The 11,209-nt window shown below is 31.0% G+C and overlaps 2 protein-coding genes across 3 annotated transcripts; one reads left to right on the plus strand and one right to left on the minus strand.

Moving 5' to 3' along the window:
* The first annotated feature begins 1,084 nt into the window (after positions 1-1,084).
* On the plus strand, positions 1,085-8,047 carry LOC119680673 (protein charlatan-like). 2 transcript variants are annotated; one of them, XM_038093608.1, is made up of 6 exons: positions 1,085-1,313; positions 1,454-1,995; positions 2,380-3,339; positions 4,641-4,790; positions 4,893-5,195; positions 6,092-8,047. In XM_038093608.1, exons 1-6 carry the CDS (start codon positions 1,131-1,133, stop codon positions 7,854-7,856), a joined length of 3,903 nt encoding a protein of 1,300 aa, XP_037949536.1. In that variant the 5' UTR covers positions 1,085-1,130; the 3' UTR covers positions 7,857-8,047. The 2 variants fall into 2 exon arrangements, with proteins under 2 accessions (XP_037949536.1, XP_037949537.1); XM_038093609.1 differs by lacking the exons at positions 4,641-4,790; positions 4,893-5,195.
* A 1,349-nt stretch (positions 8,048-9,396) lies between these two features.
* LOC119680717 (DNA-directed RNA polymerases I, II, and III subunit RPABC4-like) lies at positions 9,397-10,939 on the minus strand. The gene is made up of 3 exons (XM_038093668.1): positions 10,776-10,939; positions 10,618-10,710; positions 9,397-9,520 (listed from the first exon to the last, which is right to left on the minus strand). The coding sequence occupies exons 1-3, from the start codon at positions 10,834-10,836 to the stop codon at positions 9,498-9,500; spliced, it is 177 nt and encodes a 58-aa protein (XP_037949596.1). The 5' UTR covers positions 10,837-10,939; the 3' UTR covers positions 9,397-9,497.
* Between the last annotated feature and the right edge of the window lie 270 nt (positions 10,940-11,209).

The following is an 11,209-nucleotide window of genomic DNA, read 5'->3' on the forward strand; positions in this document are numbered from 1 at the left end:
ATAGATCCTGTTAACAGTTTACAATCCGTAATTTATACAAATGTAGAGATTTGTTGTAATGCTTAGATTTACTTCTAGGTATTTAAAGATTTCGACTTTTCGAAATGTCAGTATTATGAATATTAGTGATGGGAGTGTAATTAATACTTCTTGCTGGCAGTATTATTGTTTCAGACACTTAAACAAGTCTATTATAACTAGTTTAAAATGGTTCGATATATGTAAGAGGGAGGTTGACTTCCAAAAATCTCTTGTATATCACACAGACAAGCCGTAACTAACCTCTTTTTGTATTATTATGGATCTCTTAGAAACCTCTTGTATACGTCATAAACAAAGTTATTGATCCCAAAAAACCTCTTTAATATGTCACAGACAAAGCCGTAGATGTTTTTTTTTTATTCTAGTGATTCCGTAAACAGAACAGATTTCCGAATTTTAATTAACCATAGAATCGTAGAAAAGGTTGTCCCTGAGATACCCTATACACCTCAAAGCTGACTATAGAAAAAAGGCACAATTAGGTAATATTAGTTATCTAAAACTAACATCAGTCGATTGATAACTAATGGCATATTTTCTATAGTTTGTTTTCTAAATGCGTAATTTTGTTTTTCAAAACCTTTTAAAGTTTTATTTATTTTTATTAAAATTGCAAGCGAAACGATTAAATTGCTGTGTTTCTTATATGTTCCCACCAAAAACGTATAAAAAAACTTAAGTATTTGTGCATGACTTTCTTAATGTCATGTTATGCAGTCAAAAGACAAACGTAGGTTTAACCATCCACCCACCGCTCCGCTTCGGACTCATCCTCGTTAACTAAAATAAACAAAGTGTCATGTGTCAACAGATTCCTCGAAATGTCTACTGATAGTTTCAGCTGTCGCTAGCCACTTCCACAATGCCGCACGATCGACGATCCCCACCGCTCCCGGCTCCGATCCGAACAGCGCAAAAATTAAAAAAATAAAAATGAAACAAAAATAAATAAAATTAAAAACTGCTTACATTCGCGTTTTAATAAAATAATTCAGTTTGTTTTCAGTTTATTTATTTATTTTCTCTCTTTTTTTACAGTTTGTACCGGTTCGTATTTATAGCAACATTGCAAGAGTATTTTTTAAGCCATGGCAACATTAATACCGTCCTCAAATGTTGAGGCCGCATATGAAGATATGTTTAAGGAAATCACAAGAAAATTATATGGAGAAGAGACCGGAAATGGTTTGCATACATTGGGCACACCGGTTGCGCAGGTGGCAACTACTGGGCCCACAGCGCCCGAAGGAGAACGTTCATTTACGAATTTGGTAAGTTAATGAAACACATTTTTGCATTAAAGTTCTTCCTCTCAAATTATTCCCTCTATGATTGCATTGTATTTCTTTGACTTTATTTATAATTATTTTATTTTATTTAAATTTATTTTCTTTTGTTTTTTAATAAACAGCAAATCGATCGTTCCTCGGCGCCAACAATTGAATACGAGCATAATGCTGCCGCAGCGACTTCAGTAGTGGCAGCTGCTGCTCAACAAACGGGTAACGTTGTAATACAACAACAACCCGAAGGTTCAGTTGTAGTAGCCACTACAGGCGGTAATTTCAAATCAGAAGATCATTTGAGCACCGCTTTTGGTTTGGCTGCGCTTATGCAAAATGGTTTCGCCACGACTGGTACCATTTTGAGTACGCAGGCTATAAATAAAGTTGTTACAAATGCTACTGGACAACAGCAACAACAACAAAATACCAGTGTTACTGTTGTAACTGGTGGCGATCAACATCAGCGTTGGAGTACTGATGGCACAACAGCTGGTACTGAACAACAACAACAGCAACAACCACAAATTGTACAATGGACTACAGGTGGAAAATTACAAAGTTTCACAACAACACAACATCAACAGCAGCAGCAACAACAACAACAGCAGCAGCAACAACAACAGCATCAGCAACAACAACAACAAATAACGACAACACCAAAGTCAAAGTAAGTAAACATGCAATGAAATTTCCTACTGTCAGTACAAATTGCACTTTGTCTTATAACGAACTTAAAACATCTGCCTGCTGCTCTCAAACCGCAAATATAGACACGTGAATATACAAAAATAGAAAGTTTTGCAACTAACAGTTAGTAGCAGAAATTCTAACATTCAAAGGTAGCACTGTATCTAGTTGTTACCACGAATGATACAAAGTTTGTATAAAGAGTCGTTTATTCGAAGGCACTGCATGCATGCATGTACCATAAGAACAAATCCAATCTTTGTATTGTACTTCAAAGAGGAATTATTATTTTATACAATACTTTCAAAATATTTTACATTTGAACTTTATTAAAATTATTTCCCTTTTATTTGTTGTATTGTAGAAAAAATCGTAATGATCATGCCGCCACAGTCAACGCCACCGCAGAGGTTATCTACACAAGCACTTCTCCATCAGCGAATATCGTAAATGTTGTTACCAATCAAAATCAAACAGCCAACACATCAACGAATATCAGCAATGCAGCCAATAATATTGGTGGCACAAATGCGGGAGGAAGTACGAGCAACAATCGTAAAAAGTCACAAAATTCACAAAACGTTAACGTCAATAACAATGGCATACAAGTACAAAAAAGATACGCCTGCACTCATTGTCCATATTCCACCGATCGACGAGATCTATACACTCGTCACGAAAACATTCATAAAGATGAGAAACCGTTTCAGTGTTACGCCTGTCTTAAGCAATTCAATCGTGCTGATCATGTCAAGAAGCACTTCTTACGTATGCATCGTGAAATGCAGTATGACATCAATAAGACCCGCCGGCATGTACCAAATTCAAATCATCATGCCGGTGGACGTGGCAATGTAACAATAACAACAATTAAAACAGAACAGAAGCCAAATTTGTTTCAAACAACAAATGTGCAAATTGATAATGCTTTCCTTGAAGGTCAACGCCAACCCACTTCGTCCAGTCTTAGTATTGCTGAGACCATTGAAGCTGTTGCTACAGCAACAGATGCACCATTACCACAATTAAAACAAGAAAAGAATGATGATGGCACAATGGCCAGTGGTGGTTTGGTTAAACCAAAACGAGAGAAACGTTTCACCTGCTGTTATTGTCCGTGGACCGGTGCTGATAAGTGGGGTCTAAAACGACATTTGAATACTCACACAAAACCCTTTGTTTGCCTGCTATGTGATTATAAAGCAGCACGTTCCGAACGTTTAGCAACGCACGTATTAAAGGTACACAATAAGCGTGCGTGCAACAAGTGTTCCTTTTTAGCTGATACTCAGGAAGAGTTTCAGGCCCATGTCAATGAAGTACAGTAAGTAAAGTTATTTTTTTAACCTAAATATATCATTATTACTATTATAGTTAGATAATACGCATAGAATATCCAGATAATTAATTGTGTTTACTGTACCAGAAGTTATAATTTTTAAATTGGAAAAAATATTCACGAGCACTTAAGTGACTGTCTGAAGCACTTTTACTCAATGGTGTATGTGGCCACTTGGATGATCCACTGTAATAAGAGCTCCGTTGAATTCTAATAATTTATTGAGATGAATATAGAAGTATACTTTAAAGCCCTAAATATTTTCGAAACGGAATATATTCTGAATTTCATTTATTCTTTTGGAATCATAGGTCTCAAGAGCTATTGGTCCCTTATGATATTGTTCCGTATTGCGTTTTCTTCATCTCCAGTAACAAGATTTTGTGTAATGACATCTATCACTCCGTGTCCTGACATATATATTATCATTTAGTATTTCACATTTAAAAATACACAACAAAATTCTTTTTTGAGCACATTATTATGATGGTTCAATCAGTTTCTTAATGGCAAATGACTTCAATCTCGTCCACTATAACTTGTCATATAAATGACTAGTGGAAAAAATGGGTTTTAGGATAAATAAAGACGAATTTGAGCGGTCCACCTCATTGTGGTAATAAGATTTTTTCAAATCGATCCAGGTTAGTTTCAGCACTTTACCAAACCTTTCTCGTTATTTGGTTTAGGTCAAGTATATTCTTCCAACCTCTCCTTCCGTCGAAAGAGATGTGTCCATTTCTAAGCCTCCCATATGGGTTGCAATTGCTATTAGTCTATGTATTTAATATGATGTTTAGTACTCTGCCCGTACATATTTTTACGACATATTATCTTTTACATATTCTTCTAACTTCTCTTTCTATCTTACGTCATTTCTACTTCTCAATTTTCTAATTCATTCAGATACCTTCTTTAAGGCTGGATTAATTATGATATTTACCTATATCTACCTATATCTGTCTCTTCTCTCACATATTCTTTTAACTTCTCTTTCCTTCCCACACCATCGCAAGTGTATGTTTTGTAATTCATTTAGGTGCATTCTTTCAAAACTCTCATATGAGTTATTTCGGTATTTTTGTAAGTAAATAAGTTTATTTCAACCAGTTAAAAATTTATAATCGATACTTCTGTAAACACAATTAAATCTATCTATTTAAGTAATATGTATTAAAGTTTATGTTAGATATAAATCCAATAATATAATTATGATAGTAATTAAAGTTTTTAAACATTAACAATTATATTTATAATCTATCTACTCTTTTTATAATGCAAACCAGTCCACATGATAGTAGACCTTCACGTAATAATACGAATAATAATACTAACAATAGTTCTACAGCCAATATAAATGTATTACGTACAATTGGCAACACCTTAGTTACAGAAAATCAAATAAATACGTTTCAGAATTCTAGTACAACTTTTAGGTAAATATTTATAAAGAAAATCGAAATATTATTTAGATAAAAAATATTAAATAAAATATACGCTTCTTGTTTTGCTACTTATCATTTGGAAAATTAATATAGTGTTGGAAACACTACGACTACAACTACCAATGCTGTTGGCAATGCTGGCGGCTCTGTTACTATTTATACAACAACTACAACAAATGATAATGGTAATGGCAATATAACAGGTGGTCCACTACAGGAAATTATTGTAAATCCAACTTCAATGGTAGGTTGGCGTTTGAGTGCCAACGGGTCTTTAATACCACCACACGACTTACTAACAAGCGGTCTGCCAAATGCAGCCGCACAAAAACGGGGTTCCGAACGTTTATTTCAATATCTTGAGGCCGACGGAAGTGATCCAGAAGACTATGCGCGGTACCTACAATAAAATTGATAATAATTTCTTAAAAAAAATTTTATTAATTTTATTTTGTTTATGATTGTTCTTTTTGTTCTTTTGTCATTTATTAATTAGTTGGTAATAACATTAATTAGTAATTAATGTTAATATTAACTAATTAATATTTTTATTCTTTTTGATTTTCTTCCCAATTGTGTTCATTCCTATTGCTATATAAAAAACATCAAGGTCCTTCGACTAGTATTTTTGTTCTTAGTATTTTATTTATATCATTATTATCAGTATATTATTTATTATTATTTTACCATTATTATGTTATTTATTTAATTATTATATTATCATTATTATGTTACTTATATAATTATTTTATTATAAAGAGGTTTTTCGAACAGTAGTGAACTACAACAACAAAAATTTTATTTTTTATATTATTTTAATTAATTAAATTTTTGGCTGACCATACAGCCATTATTTTATTATTACTTTTTTTTATAAATATTATTTTATTTTTATTTTTTTTTTGTGTGCCGGGGTAGAGGGGATTATCTACTCACTGACCACAATCCTGCGCCCCGGAAAGTGAGTGCCCGACTCGCATAAACTAAGCTCATCTCTCTCATTCCTAATAATAATTATTTTATTACAATTATTTTATTTTATTATTATTAATTTTTTAATTAATATAACTAATTTGTTATTACTATTTTATTAATGTAATTATTTTGTTATTATTATTATTTATTTAATGTAATTGTTTTATTATTATTATTTTAAACATTGACAAAATTATTTATACTTATTGTTTAAAAAAATTTTTTTTTAAGTCATAATTTGTTTAGTATATTTTATAACATATATATACAGTTTTTTTCAAACATTTAAAATTAACATTTTTTTTCTCTTTCAACAGTCTTTTAAAAATGGATGCCATTAGTCGTAATACAGCTTCAGTCGCTCAGGATTTTCATAAAGCGGGGGGCGTGCAAGAGTTGAAAATTCCAGTTAATCATCAACTCCTGTTTAATAATAAACTGCCTTCGCAATTGACGACAAAAGAAGCTGCTGCGCTATTACAAAGCCTTAGCTATACAAATAACATCAGCTATGCGATTCAACCACAGCAACACCAACAACAACAGCGTTCAAAATATGGTGGCATCCATGGTTATCAACCGCAGAATGGTATGCGTCAACGACAACATTCCACTGGTATCGATGATGAAAATACACCATCGTCCGCTTCATCGACGACGTCAAATGACGATATATCACCAGTAAAACGACAACAACAAGAGCGTAAAAATAATGTTGCAATAAAAACTGAGCAGAGAAAGGCGATGTCGGCATTTTTAAGTCAAAATTTTGATTTGCAAGAGACAACAATACATACAACAAATGAATCAGCAAGCAGCCAAAATAAGCGTAAACACTATCAAACGATCGATAATGATGAAGATCAAGAAAATAAAGTGCAGCTTATTAAATCGCCTCCCGCATATAAATATCCCGTAAATACTAATTTCAGTAACCAAAGTAAAACTAAAGCAAATCACAAAAATGCCGTCAATATTACGAATAACAATAATAATAGCAACAACAGTCACAATCGTGAACATCGCCTTGATCTGCTGAGTAGAGATGATAAAGAAAATTCCAATACTGCATCTTTTCTATCTACAATGGATTATCAAAACCTTAACAAATTGGGTACACATTTTCAGAACTATGTTAAGGATATCATAAATAAGTATTACGCTGAGATACCACTTATGTTTCCAGCTATGCCAACACCTACTACAACACCACAACAAAGTCAAGAACAATCGCCAAAAAAGAAACGTCTATTAAGTGAAACTGAAGAATATATCGAATACCTGAAAAATAAAGAAGATATTACACTCACGATAACACCTAAACAACCGCGTACTTCACCAACAATAACGCAAACATTAGAAAAACCAATACCAGCTCTGACAACCATTAGTGAAACTTCCATAAGTGTGCGTTCAAATAATAAACCTAAATCACCACTAAAACGTTATCAACAGGAAATGCCAGTACAACGTAGAGAAAGTCCAAAGAAACAACAAGTCACAAATTCAATAAGGAATCGACCACCACGCAAATCCTTATCTCAAATTGCTACCTTACTACCGCTTTTAGCTGACGCAGCGAGCCAACAACAATACCTAGCAACACCACTGGATTTTAGCAAGAAATCGATGCCATCGCCAAAACCAACACCTCAACCTCAAGAACAAAATGATGCTGTCATCAATCTGGCAGCAAGCTCATCTAGCTCTTCTTCTTCTTTGCATGATAAACGCTCATCTCGTAAACAAGCTCAACCAAAAAAGATACGACTTACACCAGAAGCGGTCGTATCAATGCTGCGTGATAAATACTTAAGTCGTATGGTTAATCGGAAGCTTCGCTGTGCTATCTGCACCAAAACAAAACGCTGGCAATCAATGATGTTTAGCTACCACACAAAAGGTACACTGGCTTTGCATCGAATGTGGAGACATCGGAGTCAACCAAAAAATTGCGGTTTGTGCGGTGAAGTATGTAAGCACAAAATCCATTTGAGTTTGCACTATAAACGCGCTCACAGTGCTGTGGTCCAAAGAAAGAATCAAGTGAAGAAGTCGGCGACAAATTATAGTGAATTATAAATATTAAATAAGTTGAGAGTATTTTGATATTACACGAATTTATTTATATATTTATTTTAATTTCAATTGTTGAATTTCGTAGATTTGAACTCATTAATTGCGATTTATATCAAAAACAAAAAAAAAAGAAAATAATAAATCTTCCTAAATTTTCGTTTGTAGCAAATCACTTAATGAAACCTAAGCTGAAATATCCATCGAGAATTATTTTATATTTTACTAGTTTAAATTTTAAAAACATTTGACTATATTTATTGATATAAAAATTTTTTATATTAGTTGATATTTAAATTTGATATTTTTTGCTTATTAAAACATTAAGCAAATATGAATTTTTATTAAAGGCAAATAATTTTGTATTAAATAAAATTCAATTTTTCTTGCCATTTTATATATTGTATTTCAAATTTGATATTGCATTTATTTTATATATTTTAATTAAATTTTAAGTTGTGATGTACCTGAAGTTTGATTTTATTTAAATTGAAAAGACAAAAGTAGGAATGTAAATTATTTTAAAAAATTTTAAACGACATAGAAATTAGGTTCAAAATCCACCCTCGTTTCGTTATAATCTCATAATTATTTATATCTACATTTATATACTATATATCCAAGCTTTAATTTAATATACATATATGATTTAATGAGTTTTATTTAGAATTTAAATATTGATTGCCATTCTTCATTACTATATAAGTATTACATTTGATTTAAATTCATTAAAATTTAAATAATTGTATCATTACTATTATGTGTAAAATAATATATGTTCAAATATTACGTTTGTAGTAGATAAGATTATAATCAAAACATTCTCTATAATTTTAATGATTTTACTTTATGATATTGTATTTAAAATTTTATACTTTTATTATTATAGTAAACTTTTTATTATTTATATGTTTAATTTAATAAATATAACTGATAAAAAAAAATACACATATATACAGCCCAAGCAGCATAAGGTATACCTACTAAAAGAATTAATTGATAATTAGAAAAATAAATACGAAGTTAAAAAATCCACAATAATCAAATTTGACTGAAAAATGAAAAAAAAAAAAAAACAAAAATACAAAACCACAAAATTATATCGTGAAAAAGTAATTTTAGTATATTTATTATTTGTTTTTGCAAAACAAAATGTTAAATTAAATTTTTGGATGAAAACTTTAAAAATGCATGTATATTTAAATTAAAAACGATTAATGGATTATCATCTAATTTGATAATAATATGGTAATAAACGCTATTATTATTCAATGCGTTACATTAAAAAATAAAATTAATGAATATAAAAAAAATATATTGTGGAAGTGTGTTTTAGTTTAATAAATATTTCTAAATATTTAAAATAAATATAAATTTAAAAAAAAATTAATTTGTAGTATGATTTATTAAGGTTTAAAGACCTACTCTAGGCCTACAAAGGGACACAATAGACTCGATGGTCACAGTGCCACATCCCCTTACAATAATAATAATAATGATTTATTTTTGTGGCAGTTTGAAAATAATTAATGAAAAAAAACAAAGGTTTATCATTTACAGAATATTTATTATGTGTATATGGTACTCTTAAACTATTTTTACTTTAAATATATAAACATCCATTATAAGGCCAGTTAACAGCTATATTTAACGAGCATCAAATACAACCACTGAAAAGAAATAAAATATATTTGTTTTAAAAACATAAAATTATTTAAGATTTTTTTTATAAGCTCATAAACGCATGTAATTTAAGTGTGTTATATTGGAACGAGTTTAATCAATAGAATGACGATACTGCGATAATTATAACTACGACAGCCATACAATTTTATGCCTTTACATCAGTGTTTCTCAATAAGTAGATAATTTGATATTAGGGGTATATTGATCGATTCTGGAATAATGGTGATCAGACGGTAGTAGTGAACTGTAAGGGCCATATTATGTAGACTGTCTCGGGCACGTAAAATTAGCTCTTTCGGGCTATGACGAAAATGCATATTATGTAGACTGTCACATCGGAAAGTGCTTATTAGCAGTTTATAAAATAGACTGTATTGCTTACTGCAATTTTTTCTCCAAAACGTATTAAAATTGTAGTAATTTGCTCCTAAAAAGCGCAAATTCTGAAATTTATTACTGAACAATACTGTTTCTCTTAACTGCTGATGCAAAAATAGCCCGCCGAAATTGGAACCGACATATTGTTTTTCAATCTCAATTTTATAATTTGCATTAAAAACAACAACAATTTTACTCATGCTGTGCCCGAAACACTCTAATAACATAATCCTAAGTACGATTGTTATAGCCTATATTTAGGCTATGTGGTATAAGTACCCACGACCCCAGTGGGTACGGTCGAAAAACAGCGAGTTTCATATATATAAATAGATTCTAAAGAAATATGTTTATTAGATTGTGTGTCAAATACGAAAAGTAATAAATATGAAATGATCCTAAAACTATATTTCTGGGAGTATTTTACCTGTAATAAACTAGATCATTTAAAGAATGGGGTAGGATCACACATGTGGAATTTTTAAGCTTAGTTCATTGTAGTAAACATACTTGTAAATGCACACTTTCAACATCTGATGAAACTATAATTTTATTATATGAAGTACTTTTATGGTATTACATTGGATTAAAAACAATAAAGCCTCTTAAAAATCCAAACTTAATAATTCAAGAGCTCTCGTTTACTTTATAAATCACATTTTAACAGGTTAAAATTATGAACTAATAACTGAATAATACTTACATCTCTTAGTGCGTTTCTTGTACATAATACGGTAGCCACATTCTCGGCAACGAATTGGATCTCTAGGACGCATTTCATTTTCGTGATGACATTCTAAGAAACACGAGAGTAAAAGTTTTGAGAATTTAGGCCGATCAAAGAATACACATTGTACTTACCACCACAAATGTAAGTCATTGCAGTCTTTAGCACACTTTCGGTAGTACTAGGTTCTGACATTTTTCTGCTTTTTCTATTTTAATAAATCAAACAATTTAAAATTTAATAAATAAACTTGTGTAGTGTCGCATACAACAGACTTAAGCGGCAACGCACATTTGTATGACAAGTGATTTAGAATCATTTCATACACTTTAATTTGTTCGCTTTTTGTGTAAGAAAATTATATGTCATATTATAGGCCTGCTCCACGAGCTACTCATAGTAACTTTGAGTAAGGCCGTGTGCGAGTTCGAGCAAATTGCGGTAAAGCTAATTGAAATTTCCTAGGGATTTTTTGCACTGCACTTATGTAAATATTTATATATTGCACTTATTTATTATTTGTAGTTAAAAGTTTTCGAATTTATTTATTAAACATCTTTTAAAATTT

The sequence above is a fragment of the Teleopsis dalmanni genome, chromosome 2 (assembly GCF_002237135.1).
Source record: "Teleopsis dalmanni isolate 2A chromosome 2, ASM223713v2, whole genome shotgun sequence".
NCBI classification, from domain to species: domain Eukaryota; kingdom Metazoa; phylum Arthropoda; class Insecta; order Diptera; family Diopsidae; genus Teleopsis; species Teleopsis dalmanni.